Source organism: Pan paniscus, chromosome 3 (genome assembly GCF_029289425.2).
Source record: "Pan paniscus chromosome 3, NHGRI_mPanPan1-v2.0_pri, whole genome shotgun sequence".
Lineage (NCBI taxonomy): Eukaryota > Metazoa > Chordata > Mammalia > Primates > Hominidae > Pan > Pan paniscus.
The window spans coordinates 120041501-120060316 of NC_073252.2; the positions used below are offsets into that span (position 1 = coordinate 120041501).

General features: G+C 35.9%; 1 protein-coding gene across 8 annotated transcripts in view; it reads left to right on the top strand.

Annotated features, from left to right (window-relative positions):
• Positions 1-18816, top strand: part of BLTP1 (bridge-like lipid transfer protein family member 1) — a 212504-nt gene that overhangs the window by 99269 nt on the left and 94419 nt on the right. For all 8 annotated transcript variants that reach the window (XM_008969477.4, XM_024928495.4, XM_003816409.5 and 5 more), the window contains exons 38-46: positions 2370-2521; positions 2978-3128; positions 3304-3456; positions 5428-5668; positions 6879-7021; positions 10931-11150; positions 11609-11767; positions 12420-12595; positions 14953-15128. In XM_008969477.4, the coding sequence (XP_008967725.3) occupies positions 2370-2521; positions 2978-3128; positions 3304-3456; positions 5428-5668; positions 6879-7021; positions 10931-11150; positions 11609-11767; positions 12420-12595; positions 14953-15128 (1571 nt within the window). The remainder of the gene's footprint in view (positions 1-2369; positions 2522-2977; positions 3129-3303; positions 3457-5427; positions 5669-6878; positions 7022-10930; positions 11151-11608; positions 11768-12419; positions 12596-14952; positions 15129-18816) is intronic.

Below are 18816 nucleotides of genomic sequence, written 5' to 3' on the forward strand. Positions count from 1 at the left end.
CTATTTGTCTACTACTCCCTGATGAATTTCATTTCCTAGGTCAGTTCTGTAATTTAATGACATTTCTCTTTCCCACTGGCCACACCTTTAGCACCAGCTCTTCACCTGAGCTCCAGGATTGTGTTTAGTGGCCTTTTAGACATCATCATTTAGTATTTAACAGAGTTATGAAGCCTCCATTGCAGACCCTAGCTCCTGGACAACATTTCTAGACACACCCTAGGCCAGAAGGGAACCCACTGCATTGAAGGAAAGGACCCAGTCCTGGCAGGATCAATCACCTGCTGACTAAAGAGCCTTTGAGCCCTGAATAACCAGCAGCAGTACCCAGGTAGCATATCATGGGCCTTGGGTGACCCTCTGCGATGTGCTGGTTTAGGTGTGACCTAGCACATTCCTAGCTGTGGTGGCTGTAGTGAGAGATTGTTTCTGCTTGAGAAAGCAGAGGGAGAAGTAATGGGGACTTTGTCTTGCACCTTAGATGCCAGCACAGCCACAATGTGCAGAGCACTAAGCAGGCTCTTGGGGTTCCTGATTTCAGGACATGGCTCCTGGATGGCATTTCTGGACCTGCCCTGGGTCAGCAGGGAGCCCACTGTCCTGAAGGGTGAGTTTCAGGCCTGGCAGCATTCACCACAAGCTGACAGAACAGCCCTTGGGCCTTAAGTGAACATCAGTGGTAGTGTGACAGTACTCCCCATGGGCCTGTGATGGTGGTGGCCATGGGGTAAGGATTCTCTGCCTGTGGAAAGGGGAGGGAAGAGTGGGAAGGTCTGTGTCTTGTGATATGAGTGCCAGCTCAGCCATGGTAGAATAGAACACCAAGTAGATTTATAAGGTTTTTGTCTCCAGTTGTTGGCTCCTGGATAGCATCTCTAGACCTGCCCAGAGCCTGGCGAACTCGCCACCCTGAAGGGAAAGACACAAGCCTGGCTGGCTTCGCCACCTGCTGATTGTACAGCTCTAGGTCTGTGAGCAAATGTAGGCGGAAGCCAGGTAGTGGTTACAGGGGGCCCTGGGTGAGACCCAGTGCTATGCTGGCTTCAGGTCTAACCCCACACAGTTCCACTGGTGGTAGCCACAGGGGTGCTTGTGTCACTGCACCAGCTCCAGGAAGCTCAGCACACACAGAGAGAGACTCTGCTTGGGAGAAAGTAAGGGAAGATAATAAGAGCCTCTGTCTGGTAATCCAGAGAATCTTCTGGATCTTATCCAAGACCACCAAGGTGGTACCTCTATAAGTTGCAAGAACAGTGATACAGGGCTTGGGGTGCCCCCTAATGCAGATATGACTTTGCTGACCAAAAACTTATAACACCCAAGTCCCTTTGAATACCTGAAAAGCCTTCCCAAGAAGGATGGGTACAAACAAGCCCAGAGTGTGAAGACTACAATAAACACCTAACTCTTCAATGCCCAGACATTGATGAACGTCCACAAACATCAAAAACAGCCAGCAAACTACGACCTCACCAAATGAATTAAATAAGGCACCAGAGACTAATCCCAGAGAAACAGATGTGTGACCTTTCAGACAAAGAATTCAAAATAACTATGTTGAGGAAACTCAGAGAAATTCAAGGTAACACAGAGAAGGGATTCAGAATCTTATTAGATAAATTTGACAAATAATTAAAAAGAATCCAGCAGAAATTCTAGAGTTGAAAAATCCAAGTGACATAGTGAAGAATGCATCAGAGTCTCTTAACAGCAAAATTGTTCAAGCAGAAGAAAGAATTAATGAGCTTGAAGACAGACTGTTTGAAAATACATAGAGGAGACAAAAGAAAAAAGGAATGAAAAAGAACGAAGCATGCCTACAAGATCTAGAAAATAGCCTCAAAAGGGCAAATCTAATAGTTACTGGCCTTAAAGAGAAGGTAGAGAAAGACGGGTAGAAAGTTTGTTTAAAGGGGTAACAACAGAGAACTTCCCAAACCTGGAGAAAGATATCAATATTCAAGTACAAGAAGGTAGAGAATACCAAGCAGATTTAAACCAATAAGACTACCTCAGGATATTTAATCATTAAACTCCCAAAGGTCAAGCATAAAGAAAGGATCCCAAAAGCAGCAAGAGAAAAGAAACAAATAACATACGATGGAGCTCTGATAAAACTGGCAGCAGACTTTTCAGTGGAATCTTTACAGGCCAGGAGAGAGTGGCATGACATATTTAAAGTGCTGAAGGGAAAACACTTTTAAAAGAATAGTATATCTGGCAAAAATATCCTTCAAACCTGAAGGAGAAGTAAAGACTTTCCCAGACTTGATTTGATGAAAAGGTTTTGCACTTAAAACATTAGCCTCTGTGTTAGTGGTTTTAAGGGGCTGTATGTTAATAAGTTTTTGGCATTCTATTTTATATAGGATGAAGGAGTCGAATCTGATGATTTGAAAAAAGATCTACCTCTGATGCCTCCTCCTCCAGATTCATGTAGCATGAAGTTGACCATTAAAGAAATTTGGTTTAGTTTTGCAGCTCCCACCAATGTGAGATCTCACACACATGCATTTTCTAGGTAAAGAGTTTTTAAAATATAGTATTATCGCTTGTTGTTTCTTTATTTTAAATAGTATACAATTCTGTTTCATATTTTTAAAAATTACTTTTCTGGTATATATAGTATTAAGGTTGCAACTTTTTCATCATTCTTACTTCATATGTTCTGTAGACATTAGTCTTACCTTGTTTGACCCAATTTCTTTCATAGTACTTTAGTTTTATTTTTATATGTTCCTCTGCCTTAGACTTTTGTTTACTCTTTTTACCTCTGACAGGCTTTTTTTTCTTTCTTTTCTATTGTCCATTTTTTTTAACATTTCTTAGTTATGCTTTCATAATTTATCAGTGCTCAAAAAGAAAAGAAATTAATTTTGCCTGAGTAAAACAACCACTAAGTACAGTAGGTATGGGAGATTGTTTGGAATACAAATTTTGACACTTGTTTTTATAATTTTTTATTTATGTTAAAAAGGCAGCTGAACCTTTTAAGCACTGCAACGCCAGCTGTTGGTGCATGGCTTGTTCCCATTGACCAACTCAAGTCATCTTTAAACAAATTGGAAACTGAGGGAACCTTGAGAATTTGTGCTGTTATGGGATGCATAATGACAGAAGCATTAGAGGTATGTCTTTAAATAATACAAGGTATTATACAAACTTTAGTATTGAAAATGACCCCTTATTGTTAATCATTATTGGAAAATATCAGATTTACAAGTTCTTAATTACCTAATGTCTTTTATTTGTAGGCTCTTTCATACCTATCACTCTAAATCTATTGTTGTTTCTTGATTTTAGAATAAAAGTGTACATTTTCCCCTAAGAAGTAAATACAACAGGCTTACAAAAGTTGCTCGCTTTCTCCAAGAAAATCCTTCATGTTTACTATGTAATATACTACACCACTATCTGCACCAGGCAAATTACTCCATCATTGATGATGCTACAATGGTAAGTTACTGAAACTACATTAGTTTTAAGGAATTCTCTATTCTGTTGGTGGACCACTGATACACAGGGTTTGAGATGCATGTGAGAATGGTTAGAAATACAGGTCTATAGGCCTGTAATCCCAGCACTTTGGGAGGCTGAGGCGATTGGATCATTTGAGGCCAAGAGCTGGCCAACATGGCAAAACTCTGTCTCTACTAAAAATACAAAAAATTAGCTGGGCATGGTGGCTGTCACCTGTAATCCCAGCTACTCGGGAGGCTGAGGCAGGAGAACTGGTTGAACCTGGGAGGCAGAGGCTGCAGCGAACCAAGATCGCACCATTTCACTCCAGCCTGGGCAACAAGAGCAAAACTCTGTCTCAAGAAAAAGAAAAAAAAAAGAAATACAAGTCTATAGACAAAGAGTGTGCTCAGACCAATGATTTGGGAGTTGCCAGCATAAATGTGTTAGTAGAAGCTGTAGACATGGATGAGATTTCCAGGAATGCTATGTTGGGTAAGAAATTGCTCAGGGATGGAATCCTGAAGAAAGCCAAAATTAAAGGGGGTGTAGGTGGTTGGATAGGAATACACCAAGTGATGGGAAGGGAAAGAAAGAGGTAGGAGAACTAGGAAAGAGTGATGTCTTGGAAGCTAAAGGTATAAAGAGTTTTTAAGCAAGAGAATAATCACCAGAGCCAAATTTCACATACAGTTTGATGAAACAGGGACTAATTGATGATTGAGGGGAGAATATACAATCACACAAAATAAATACAATCCATCTCTGCCTCTGGAAAAGCAGATAACATCATGATTAGAGTTTTAGAACTTTTAGGATCTCTCTTCTCCAAGTTGCTGGCCAATAGGGGACACACAAGAATCTTTAGTCAAATTAGGGACCAATGTATGAGTATTATTAATGGCCAGTCAAGCCATTGTTCAGGCAAGTCAAGAATCTCTAGTAAGTGTTGGATTTGAAAAAGACACTTAGACCTAAGGCTGGTGTAGTACTTTTTACTCCCTCCCTGTGAATTGAAGACTGGGAAATCTACAGTTTAAGCCTAACTTGCCTGTGTAGTTATAGGTAGTGAAGCTTGAACAGAGAGAATGGCAGGTGTTTCCCATGGATGGATGCTCTGCCAGATGTGTTTTCCATGTAAGAGGAAGAGGCACAACATGGCCCTCATGCAAGGCTGGGAATGAAAGGAGAGGCTAGTGGACTTGGTGTTCCTCAGAAAGTAAACGGGGTGATTCCTGCCTTCTAGTAAATGGTGCTCTTCAATCAAATTAACCATTTCTCCTAAAATGAGGAATGATAGGAAACAGGATGGAGAGGAGTTAGATATTTTTCTCTTTCTTTAGGCTAAGGCAAGGTAATTAGACTAAGGTAACAGGAAAAGAGCCAAAAGTTTCTTTCTTACAATCATCACCATGTGGAATAAAATGTATTTTAAACTATATAATTATTACTGATAATACAGTTAACTTTCAAGGCAGTTACAAATTCATCTGTGTCTAGCATACTACATAAGTTATAGTAATTTATTTTTTTAAATGTTAAAACAATGGTAGTTACCTAATCTTTGAAGGAAATAATTTTACTTCCTCTTTGCTTATTGAATGTTCCAAGTAGCTCAAAATACATTTTGATTCTTCACTTGGGCAAAATAAGTAAAGTTGATTGAATGCTTCTTAAGGAAAATTCCAACTTTGCACTCCACATCTAGTATCATATTGACCTGTGCTATTGTGTTGTTTTATGACACAAAGATGAAACGTTGTGCCTAGAGATTAGATTCTGTAGTCTACATATAATTGAAATCCTGACTCTCTTGGGTAACTTTGAACAAATTACTTAACATCTAAGTTTTAATTTCTTTATCTCTAAATGGGTATTATGAGATTTGAATAAATACATGCAAAGCACTTAAATGGTAACTGATATTATTACATTAGATTACTTCTAACCACATGATTATTGTTACAGAGCGATGGACTTCCTGCTTTGGTAACTTTGAAGAAAGGTTTAGTTGCACTGGCAAGGCAGTGGATGAAGTTTATTGTGGTGACACCAGCCTTTAAAGGAGTTAGCTTACATAGACCAGCTCAGCCTCTGAAACCTCAAATAGCTATGGACCATGAACACGAAGATGGACTTGGATTGGACAATGGGGGTGGTCTTCAAAGTGATACCAGTGCTGATGGAGCAGAATTTGAGTTCGATGCAGGTAGTTTTGTAAGCCTCTATTGAGTACTTTCTTACACCTCACAAAACTAGGGTGTTTTCTTACTCAACACAATTACTGTATGTTTTTTGCTTAGATATTATGCATCTTTTATCAGTAAGTTAATATACCTCTTTAAAAATGTCAAGACCCTTTGTTTTTCCTCACAGTTACAAATAAATTACTAATATAAGCAATTTTACATATTACATACTTGTTAATATGGTACTTGTGATAATTTTAATAATTCATGTCCCAAATTGGAAAATGGTCATGGCTTAAGTATACACGTATGATTTTTATTGGCCAAGTAAGTGATAATGATTAGGAATCTTCATACTGACCTGATTTTATAAGTTCAGTTTTGTGAAATACAGTAGACTTCTCTTGATCTATCCAGGACAAAGATATCTTAATATAAGTAGAACGTTTTGAATGAAACACATAAACCTCTATTTAAAACTTGTATTTGTCTATCATCTTCCCTATGCCACAGTATTTTAAAGGGGCCTTTGTCTTTTTACCTGATGCCTGCTTGATCCTGAATTTATGTAAACTTTGGGGCCTGCGCTCAGCCTACAATTTTGTCAACAAAATGGCTGTGTCAGAATAAAGATAGTGGATATACATTTATGAAATGTACTTGCATACCTTAAGCTTTGCCAAAGATTAATTTTTATTATCATGACCTATCATATTTATTGAAAATGCATGTTATGATGTTTTGAAAAAAATATTGAAAGAGTAGTCTTAGAGATTTTAGAACATTGATATATAAAACTTTACCAAGCTTAGTTTTAAAAATAACTTGATATTTAACAATTAAATGAGTTATGAGGAATAGGGTAGATTTTATTACTTATTTTAGAAAATTTCAAATCTACACAAAAGTTTGAAAACCAGTACACTGAATATCCCTTCCAATTATCTGCAAATCCCTCTGTTAATCTATGAGCCGTCTGTGCTTTCTTGCGCTTAGTTGAATTGACTTTTGATCCGAGTATCATTTGCATGGAATATGTGAAAGTCTAATAAAAGCTGTTTGTTCCTTTCTTGAAACTGAGTGAGAGGATTGGGGTGGGGGAGAAAATAATAAATATTTGTCAAGGAATATGAAAGTTGAGTGTCATTATATAACTAGAAACATAGGGGCTGATGTTTCATGAAAATGTGTGATAATCTGTTGCTCACTTATTCTTTTGAACTGTTTCAGCCACAGTCAGTGAACACACAATGCTATTAGAAGGAACAGCTAACCGGCCTCCACCTGGTAGCTCTGGACCTGTAACTGGAGCTGAGATAATGAGGAAACTTTCTAAAACTCATACCCATAGTGACTCTGCATTAAAAATAAAGGTATATTATTGCTCTTTTTGGTTAGAGTTATTCAGACTTACAGAGAAAACCTAAAATTTTATCTCAAATTTAAATGTTAGGTGTCCACCCTAAATATTCAGATAGCATTTTCGTGTTGAAATTAACTTGATTTGTAATTTCAGTGTAAATATTTCTTGAAAATTGTATCATCAGTAACTGCTGTTGATTAAGGACCACTATAACTACCAAGCCTTAGAGCTGTCTCCAGTTTATTGAATACTGTATTCCATAAAATCCCAAATTGAAAATGTTGATAATCTTATAATTATCAGTTTTAATGAGAAGCCTTTTAGGCAGTGTGTGATCAATAGGTGGTTTGGGTTAGACTGTTTTATGATTTTAATTTTTTTGGTTTTATGAATTTAATGGATGCTTGATAAGAGACATATAGCAAAGTGGTTAGAGTACCACCTTGGAAGCCAGACTGCCTTGGTTTGAAACCTGCCCCGCCACTTAGTTGCTCTCTGACTGAACAGGTTTTAACTGTACGTCAGTTTCCTTGGTGTAAGAGGGAGATTATAATAGTAAACTTCTGAAGAGGGTTGTGAGAAATAATTGAGTTAATTCATGAAAAATGCCTAGAGCAATATCTGACCCTTAATGAATCATTTGTTGGTGGTGGTTCTTTATTTTTTGCTAGTTGTTGGTGGTGGTGGTTCTTTATTTTGTGCTAGTTTACTTTTGTGAGCACTGAAAAAGTTAAAATTTTAACTTTCTGGCCAGGTGTGGTGGTTCACGCCTATAATTCCAGCACTTTGGGAGGCCAAGGCGGGTGGATCACAAGGTCAGGAGTTCAAGACCAGCCTGGCCAAGATGGTGAAACCCCATTTCTACTAAAAATACAAAAATTAGCCGGGTGTGGTGGCAGGCGCCTGTAATCCCAGCTACTCGGGAGGCTGAGGCAGAGAACTGCTTGAACCTGGGAGGTGGAGGTTGCAGTGAGCCTAGATCCTGCCACTGCACTCCAGCCTGGGCGACAGAGCGAGACGCCATCTCAAAAAAAAAAAAAAATTTTTTTAACTTTCTTTGAAAGTCTGTGTATAGACTCACATTGATACCCAGAATCTGTAAAATGATAATTTTGACAATATTAAATAAAAATTTCTACACAGAAAAAAGTAATATACAGTCATGCATCACTTAATGACAGGGATGATGCATTCTGAGAAATGGATCATTAGGCAATTTGTCATTGTGTAAACATCATAGCCTGTACTTACACAAACCTAGATGATGGTACAGCCTACTACACACCTGGACTATATGGGATAGATAGCCTGTTGCTCTTAGGCTACAAACCTGTACAGCATATTACTATCCTGAAACCAGTGGGCAATTGGAATGCAATAGTGTTTGTGTATTTCAACATAGAAAAGATACAGTAAAAATATGATATTATAATCTTATGGGTTCACTGTTGTATACGTTGCCTGTAGTTCACTGTAATTATGTGGCACATGACTGTATTGTAAACAGAACAGTAAGACACATGACAAAAGGCTAATTTTCTAAAATATAAAGATCTCGTCCTTATCACTAAGAAAAAAGCCAATACCAAATAGAAAAAATGGTTAAATGATATAAACAGGTAGTTCACAGAAAAATACATATACACATACAAAAATGTTTTCTTATAATTAAAGAAATGTAAATTAAAATGAGATTTCCATTCTCACTTATCAGATTGAAAGACTAAAACTTTTGAATAGTGTACATTGTTGGTGAAGATGTAAGAAAACAGATACTCATACGGCATTGATGGGAATCAAATTGGTGCAACCTCTTTGAATAACAATGTGGCAATATGTGTCAAAATTTAGAAGGTGATGCTCTTTTATCTAGTATTTCCATATTGAGGAATTCATTCTAGAGAAAGTCATAGATGCTCGAAGACATGATGAGTCTAAGAACGTTCTTTGCAGCACTATTTATAAAAGGAAAATAGTGGAAACAACACAAATGACTAATCATTAGAGGACTAATAAACTAGTGTACACTGATATAGATGCATACTATGAAATCTTTTAGATGAAGTAGATCTGTAAGTGGATATGGAATGATCACCAAAGTACACTGATAAAGTATAGGATGATATCTATTTGTGTGTTTAAAAACGGATAAATATGTATATACTTATATAGGCCTAACTGATTTATGTAAAGATAGATAAGAAACAGTTAAGAGAGTCTCTGGGAAAGGGATCCAGTATATTGGAACACAGGACTTACTTTCTATTGAATAGTCTTTTGGGCTTTCAAAGTTTTTATTCTGTGTAAGTATGGCTCTTTTAGTTAAAACATTCAATGATAGTTTGATATACTTTAAAAAGAAGACTGAACTATTGAGCTTATTGTTTCCACAGTATAGTTAGACGCTTGGGACACTTTAATCTGTCTTAGCTTTTTTTCCTGATGGACAGTTTTTTCAACCTTCTGAATCATATTTAGGTGTTTTCCTGTTAAAGCTGTTCATTTTCAGAATTGTTTTGAACATTCTTTTTCTATGGGTTATTAAAGTCCTCTAAAAATGTGAAATTCCAAATGCTTAGTTTCCGATCTTTGCTTTTCAAGATCTTTTTTGCCTATGTAGTCTTTTTTTGTACTGTATTTTAAATTGATCGGCCATTCTAATCATAGATGTGACAGAAGATAGAAATCGAAAAATTCTGTAATTTTTAATTTTTTTCATTAATTGTGGAAAGGCTTTTTGGCATTTCAGAGCTCTCCAGAGAATTAAATCTTAACACACCTTGATTATTAGAGTACTAGGAAGGATAATTTAGTGTTAAGAATTTGAAGGTAGAAGTTAGGTAGATGGGTTAAAAATCTGACTTTTTCCTTAGTAAGTATGTAAGGGACTTTTCTTCATCCTTTAGGACAGAATATCTTACCTTGGAGAACTTAAGGATTAAATAAGCTAATACATGAAACATGCTTATCAAGTGTTTAATACGTTGTGAGTGTTCTTTTACTTCCTGTGTCAACACCCTTCCTCCACCTTTCCTCATCTAAGTGAGGATGACTGGGAGGGCACTGAAAAGGGAATAAACTTTTCTGCTTTTCAGAGGAGGTTAAGACATTTAAGGGCTTCACAGCACTGGTATCCATTGCGTCAACATTTCTTGCTATTAGCAAAAAGCCTCTAGTTTCCTTCCAAGTAGATGTCTATTCTGACTCCCGTAAAAAACTGCAGGGAAGGTTGCTGAAGATAGATAGCTTTTCTTTCTTTAGTTTCTTTGAGTACCTAGACTTACTTTTGATGGGATCAGTCATGTTACAGATCCTTTGTGTGTGTGTGTGTGTGTGTGTGTGTGTAGTAAGTTTTTCTAGGGAATATTTTGTGTAAGGGATATTGTGTCTAGGTATCAGTTTGCTGGTTCAGTAAATAAGCAGTGATATCAATATTTCAGGCTACTGTTTTTCTTTGCTACCCATATGAATGTTCTCTGGCACTTCCACAAACATGCTATGTATAACTTTCTGAAGTTTCAATATACTATTTACTGCTCCTTAGGTATGAATAGTGCTTCATTTCCACCATCTATTTGATATACTGTGCTATGTGGTTTTATGTCTTGTCACCAGATTCCCTCATCAGATTAAGAAGGGAATTAAAGATCCATGGTTAAAATAAGTGGATGTGCTTCATTATAATATTGATAATAAAAGTGGCTCTTTGTCTTGTACTATAGAGTTGCAAAACATTTTTACCTACATTTAAGGACGTATGTAAAAAGGATTCACCACAATCCTAGTATACATGATCAGTTTTGGTATTAATGTGCAAAGTAGCTAGCAGTTATAGCAACAGTAATAGTAATAGTGGTTGTAGTTATCAGCTGTCATTTCTATATACATAAGAAATAACCCTAAGTTACACTTTCTGTAGGGCATTCACCCATATCATTCTCTGAGCTATACCAGTGGAGACACTGCCACTGATTCTCCAGTGCATGTTGGACGTGCTGGGATGCCAGTAAAGGAGAGTCCAAGGAAGGAGAGCCTACTCAGCTACCTGACTGGAAGCTTCCCAAGCCTGCACAACCTCCTGGAAGGTACTCCTCAGAGAAGCAGTGCTGCTGTGAAAAGTAGCTCCCTAACGAGAACAGGTACATCCTCTAGATTTGATAATTACATGTTTATATTTACGGGGGAATTGAGATGAAACAGGACTTAAGTTTAGTTAGATATATACTTTGGTAGTACAACTAATCTCTCATACCTTATCTTTGAGAAAAAATTTTAGGAATCCATTGTTCTGTTTGTAACTTTTCGGAGTCTTCATGCCCTTAGTCTGCATTTTTAAATTGCAGCTCTGACGAATGTCAATGTAGGCATTTGGTGTGGGGTACTGTCTAGACCAGCAACATAGAATTTCCCCCGTTATAATAAAAATAAGCTATTTATTAATGCATTAATATCCAAATACCAACATTATGCAATGAGAATTTAAAACCATCTGCAAACATACATTTTAACTTGGTTCTTCAAATATAGGTATATAAATTACATTTTTTTGCTCCTTAGTATATAAATAATATTATACTCAGAAACATTTTATTTTCAGGAAATACAGTAGCCACTGATATGTTATCTGAACATCCCTTGCTATCTGAGCCATCATCTGTGAGTTTCTATAATTGGATGTCAAATGCTGTGGGTAATCGAGGAAGTGTGGTACAAGAATCTCCTGTTACAAAATCAGGACACAATAGTCTTCCCACAGGTATTGAGTTATCACATTATTTTGCTTAACTGTCTAAGGGGAACATATACCAAAATCTTATTTTTCAGGGGATGGGTTAAAAATCTCAAACAAGTACTGTTTGGTTGAAATTGGTCCATTTATATTTTTAAATGCCTTTGATAATATTGTAATTGAGAGAGTAGTAAGCAGTCACTCAGTGTTCTTGTTGAAAGGCAAATATGTCAAATGTGAGATTGTATATAAAGAGTTTAAAGCTTCCTTTTAATGTGGCTGGTTTAAGTGGTAAATGAAAAAATGCAAAGTGTAATTACAACATCATATACTTGATATTACAAAAGATAGTTTTAATTTATCTAGATCCCTCTGAGACCTAATAACTATCATTCTAAACCTTTAGTTACTTAACAAATATTTAATTAAATCTAAAACAGTATGTATGTATAAGGATAGATAAGGATGACATGTGTTCTGAAAAGTTAATTTCATTTTTCACTAATAAATCATGTCTGTAAAATAACCTAAAAGTATGCATTATTTTTTTTCTTTTCAATTTAATCAGTCTTGAAATGGTACTACTATACAGGCTTCAAAAGTTTACCCTGCTGTACACTTTTATGTGTTTCTATTCCCCAATAATTTACATTTTATTCTTAAAAATTTACTCCATTAGGTGTTGCACCCAATCTTCCAACAATACCCTCAGCCTCAGATTTCAACACTGTCTTGTCTAGTGACCAAAATACTTTGGATGGGACACATTCTCAGCATAGCACCAGTCAGGATGATGTGGCAGGTGTAGAAGAAGCAAACCAAGGGTTTCCTGCTGTTCAGCTTGCTGATGCACAGGTGAGCCAGCCTGCTTTTTCCTAATTATAATAACACCTCCTTAGGCATTGCTTAGCAACTGGAACCTCCAAAAGTATGCACCTTGGAATTCTAGTGAGGATATACCTTACCTATCTGCCTACAGCCTTCATGCAAAACAGGAGGAGCCTTTAAAAAGTACATGGCTTAATTATAAATGCAAATTAAGTATCTATATGTAATCATTAAATAGAAGAGTCTCATATAGTAACCTTTTTGTTATTTGTAACAAATTGGCTAAGCAACATGAATAGATAATTATACCCTATGGTTTTTAGTGCTACATTAAGACTTTATTGAGCGAGCAGTGGGGAAGCATTGATGACTTTAGAGCAGAGGAATAAAGTAACAAACTATAGATGTAGAAATATTATATGAGTAGCAAATGTATTAAATTGATTGAAATAGAGAAACTAGTATTGAAAAGATGAATTATTGAAATAGTTCACCCAGTGGTAATGAGACTCTAGGCTTAGATGTTTATGGCTTTGAAAAGGTAAATGAGGATATGGTGAAAGTCTTATTTAATTGCTTAAATATGGCGAATAAAGAGTGAAATCCTTTAAAACATACTCTTTGGTTTGAACAGCCAGCAGGCAAGTGTGAGAGTGGGACGTGGGTGAGAGGAGGCATCATTTTTTCAGGATAAAGGTGTCTTGAGCATATTTACATACAGGTGTCCCTCAGTATTCAAGGGATTGGTTGCAGGACCAACCCCCTACCCACCCTCTGATCCGCCACCCAGGATACCAAAATCTGTGGTATGCCCAAGTCCCTTATATAGAATGGCGTATATTTGCATACAACATACATACATCCTTCTGTATACTTTAAATCTTTTCTAGATTACTTATAATACCTAATGCAATGTAAATACTACGTCAATAATTGTTACACTGTATTGGGTTTTTATTTGTATTTTTAAATTGTTACATTGTTATATTTTATTGGTTTTTACTCCCTAATATTTTCAATGTGGTTGGTTGAATCCTTGGATGCAGAACCCTTGGATATGGAGGGCCAACTGTACTTGAGAAATTAGGAAGCTAATGATCAAAAATAAAGGAAAGAACGGTTAGCAGATGGAGCAAAATCAGTAGAAAAATGAGAAGTATTGGAATTTAGAGTCAATTAAAGAGAGAGCTGTCTTCCCAAGCACACACAAAATAATGAGGTGACCTAGGACAATCGGAAATACAGGCTTGGCTCTCATTGTGTAAATGGCACTTGTCCATTTAGATATGTTTTGTTTGTTTGTTTGTTTGTTTGTTTGAGACAGAGTCTCGATCTATAGCCCAGGCTGGAGTGTAGTAGTGCAATCTTGGCTCACTGCAAACTCCACCTCCCGGGTTCACGCCATTCTCCTGCCTCAGCCTCCCAAGTAGCTGGAATACAGGCACCCGCCACCATGCCCAGCTAATTTTTTGTATTTTTAGTAGAGACAGGGTTTCACCGTGTTAGCCAGGATGGTCTTGATCTGACCTCGTGATCCACCTGCCTTGGCCTCCCAAAGTGCTGGGATTACAGGCATGAGCCACCGTGCCCGGCCTAGATAGGGTTTTTTTAAGCTTCAGGAAAAGATCACTAAGGTAGAATGTGTAGTGAAAGAGGAGGCTGAGAAAAGCACTGGATAGCACCTATATTTAGAATGTAGAAGGGGGAAAAGGAACCATGTGGCAGAGGATGAGTAGTCAGAGTGATTTTAGTGCTCTAGCATTGAACACATGTAGTTCTTTCTGTTCAGGTTAGTGCTGTGTCTGAAATTCAGTTAACTAGAGATTTAACCAGAATAATGTATCTCCATAAGCATGTATGATACTTAAAATGTAAAGGAAGTTCTCTGAAGATAAATGTTAAATGACTATTACAACCAAGTGCTTCCATTTAAAAATAGGTCAGATATTCATAACGTTTATAATGTTTTTATATTAACACAGGAAGTTGAAAAGTCAACTTTGTGAATGTAATATATGTGTTTTTTTTGTAAATGGAAACACAATAGGAATTCATACCTGTTTTAAAAGCAAGAGGTAGAATGATTTAACTAATTCATAATTTTATTTTCCTTGTACTTTCAGACACTTAGGTAGGGTCAAGGAATCTGTGTCCTTATTTATTATTATTAATTTGAAGATGAGTGGCCTATAATAGGTACTAAAAATATTAAATTTTAAGTAAAGTTAGAGTCAATTATATGAGACCATTTTTGCTTCACGCTATGATAATAATAATATGTACTGAGGTGGGGTAAGAAATAAAAGCTGCATTTTTCTATATGTAATTTCTACAGTAAATTATAAGCTATAAGTTGAGCTAATATGAATGTTTATGTCTTTTAGGTTGTTTTCAAGCCTCTTCTGAGTCATACAGGGATCCAGTCACAGGATACAATGCCATTCTGCTACCGAATGTACTTTGGAGAACACCTTTCATTTTCAGGGACTTTGGACTGCCTCAGAGCAGATATTGTGGATTCAGACACAGCCAAAGAGAGAAAAGGCAAAAGAGCAAGAAGGTGTCTTTTGCATTTTTGTGTATAATTTTGTGCAAGAATTATAATACGTTTGTTTTTTAACGTTACTTTCGTGTAATCCAAATAAGGAAGTAATTTTTTTTTTTTTTTTTTTTGAGACGGAGTCTCGCTCTGTTGCCCAGGCTGGAGTGCAGTGGCGCGATCTCAGCTTACTGCAAGCTCCACCTCCCGGGTTCATGCCATTCTCCTGCCTCAGCCTGCCGAGTAGCTGGGACCACAAGCGCCTGCCACCATGCCTGGCTAATGTTTTTGTATTTTTAGTAGAGACGGGGTTTCACCTTGTTAGCCAGGATGGTCTTGAACTCCTGACCTCGTGATCCACCTGCCTTGGCCTCAAAGTGTAATCCCAAAGTGCTGGGATTACAGGCGTGAGCCATCGTGCCCAGCCAAGAAAGTAATTTTAATATGTTAATCAGAAGATAATTACCTTTTAGTAAATGTAGTAGCCACATTTTCTTATTAATAACTAGTTGCATTTATGAACAGATTATGAGGCCTATTTTTAGGCATATTTTTGAACCACGTTAGCACATAGATGAGGGTCATATATATTGATATATGCACTCACCATTTATTTACTTGGCTCTTGTAATAGTGGAATTTTTATGATCTTAAGGGTTCTGGGTTGACTTGTGTCAGGTAGTATTTTGTATTAGAAACAGGGCAGAAGTCATATTGAGAGTCTAGCCATCAGAAACAAATAGAAATGTAGCATGGTAAAAGTTAAGAACCATCTTTTGCTGTTATTTTATATTGTCATGGATGGTTCTTCAGTTTCTTTAGTGTTTAATAGGAAATAATATACCCACTAACAGGATTTGAGTAATATTTTGGGAACTTGGGATTTTATTTTGAGTGGGACTTAAATCGACAGAAATAGTAGAATATGGAGATAAATGGCATTTATGACAAGAGGTTTCTGTAGCATTGTTTCTTTCATCCTTTTTGTGTTTTTGCAAGGTGGTAAATTAAAATACTTATGTCTGATATATAGCTAAGTAAAATATATTTTTCATTTGAAATATTTCTATTTAAATTTTAAATAATTTAACAAAAGTTCTTGCTTTTCACAATAGTCTTATACCACAACAATGACTGTACAAGCTGAAACTACAAGGCAATTTTAATAATTGGTGAAAAAAATTACTTTTGTGACGTTGACAGTAAAAACATTATTTGTAAAAACATTAAAAATGTTCTTACTATTTATTATAAATGTATAGGGAAATAAAAAAAGTAAAACTAATATTTAGTACACTGGAATTTAAAATGTTAGAAACACTGATAATTAGACTATTTTATTTCTTTTTAAAAACTTATCAAAGAGTAGTTTGAACGGTCCTGTCCTTCTTATGATATAACATATAATACAGAACAAGGAGCTTTTGTGTGCCTTGGTAAAATGTCGAACTCCTTTGTATGTATGGATCAGTTTTCAGCATTTTATCCTTTGCACTTTCAGTGTCATGAAATAATCTTTGATTCCCTTTACTATGAAGTTTTTTGTCAGCATCACTTCCTCTGGGATATCTTCATCCTTACTGTCGTGGCCACTTTCCTCTTTATGTCAATAATTTTGCCTCCACTGAGTTTTTCTGGCTAGATATTAAGAGTGTCTCGAACAGTGGAAGTATCAACATTTTCATGGTCAGCTGTTTCTTCTATAACACCGTTCAATTGATCTTCCCTACCAATATCTTCATTTTTAGTTTCTCTGCTGCATTTTCATCTTTGTTGTCCAATTCCCTCATTTGATTATTCATTTTTGTAAAATGTTATGGGGATTTATTAGAGAGAAACAAGGAGGCAACACAAGTAACTACATATTATGCTTTCTGTGCATGAAGTGAACAACAGGTATGCTTCAACTAATCACTATCACTGACACATTTTGAAGTGATATGACTAGTCAATGATCACAGTGCTCATCTGTTGTTTTGTACTGACTTGTGGGCTGAAGAGCTAGCAGTAAGTTTGTGCTTTATGCAGTTTTCACAGTAAGTCTTTGTTACAAATTTGTATCACCTTATTGGGAGACTTGTTATTTAAGTAAACTACAGTAACTGAAATTTTAAAATATTGGAACCATCAAATCCAGACCCAAAACATTAATACCTACACATACTCTCTAGGGTTAAAATATCTGAGCTAAATTTATATTTAAATTTGCAAGAGACAACTTTCATACAAATATATCCATTTACATATAAATATGTTTATATGTATACATACAGTCTATGTTTTCATATATATAACTAGGTTATATATAATTCAATTATATATAATTTATATGTAATAGGTTGTATATAGAGATATAGATTATGTAAATAAAATTATAGCGGTAGCCTATTTATTGGCCTAGTAAAAACCATATAATACTACAACAGACTAGACCTTCATTTGAGCACACAAGTAAGTCTTTTTTGAGTGAGAGCTTCTTTGAGTGATTCTGTGAACTTCATTGCCTTTGGTCTAGCTGAACTTGACATTCCTTTTAATTTTTCTACTAACGCGCCAGCTCCGATGCTCCACATTCTTACAACTAACTCATGATCAGCTTTTATTTCTCAGATCTCCTGTAATTCCATCTTAAGCTCTTATTTATTTGGAGACCTTCACCACAATATACTTTTCCCAGCCATTAATTTCAGTATTGTCTGGGTTTTTTGTTTGTTTTTATAGCAGATTGTTCATTCTGCTGATTGTTGTATATTAGTTTGGGGTTACAGTTTCTTGTATGAATATGTATAACTCTCCTACTACTTTGTAAAGCCAGGGCAGTTACTAAACATTTAGCATTGAGTCTGGCATGTAGTAAGTCCTCATACATGATAGTTTCTTTGTCTCTTTGCTGTCTCTAGCAAAAGTAGCTGCACGTATCAGGGACTTATATTTTAAAATTTTAATTGTAACTTTGGCTCTGCAGTGCCCATGTCAGGCTTTTACTTGTCAGGCAAATTGTTATGGTATACCATTTTCTTTTTCTCCTTTATTTGAATCTCCCCTCTTTAAGATTTTCCTACTACCCTTACATGTTTTAGATTCTTGTTTTTGCAATTGTGGATTATTTTCATCTCTTTTTAGTCTTCTCCTGTCTGTTCTAATTCTCAAAATCAAGTTTTTCCATCTCTGACCATATGCTTAGTTGGCATTGATTGTACACTTCCTGTGAGTTTATGCATTTACATAAATTACACTACAATGGGGCATTTTTCTTATTAATTAAGAAATACTAGTATTCATTAAGGAATTATTGCTCTGTAGTTATAAATTCTTTAAGTTAAATGCAAAATATCAAAGCAGCTTCTGATTTTTTTCTTTTTGTTACAGAAAAAAAACTCCCATGTCTGCACATTCATAGTGTGCATGGAAGAAGAGGGAAAAATACCTTTTTACAGTTTTGGTGCTTGGGGCTTATTGTTATTATTGGTAGTTGGTTTATAGAAATTTGAGACTTTTTGACTTTCTATATTAAAATTTACTATAATAGTCTTACATGAAAATCTTTAGATAAGCAGGAGGATTTGCCAAAATAATTTTTTATCAGATTTTAAGGTTTTGTGTGTGTGTATTTCTAATTTTTGTTTCAATTGCTTTTCCTGTCTGCTTTCAACTTAGCATGAGGGCTTCCTATCTAATATCAAATAAAATTATGTTAAATATGAATATA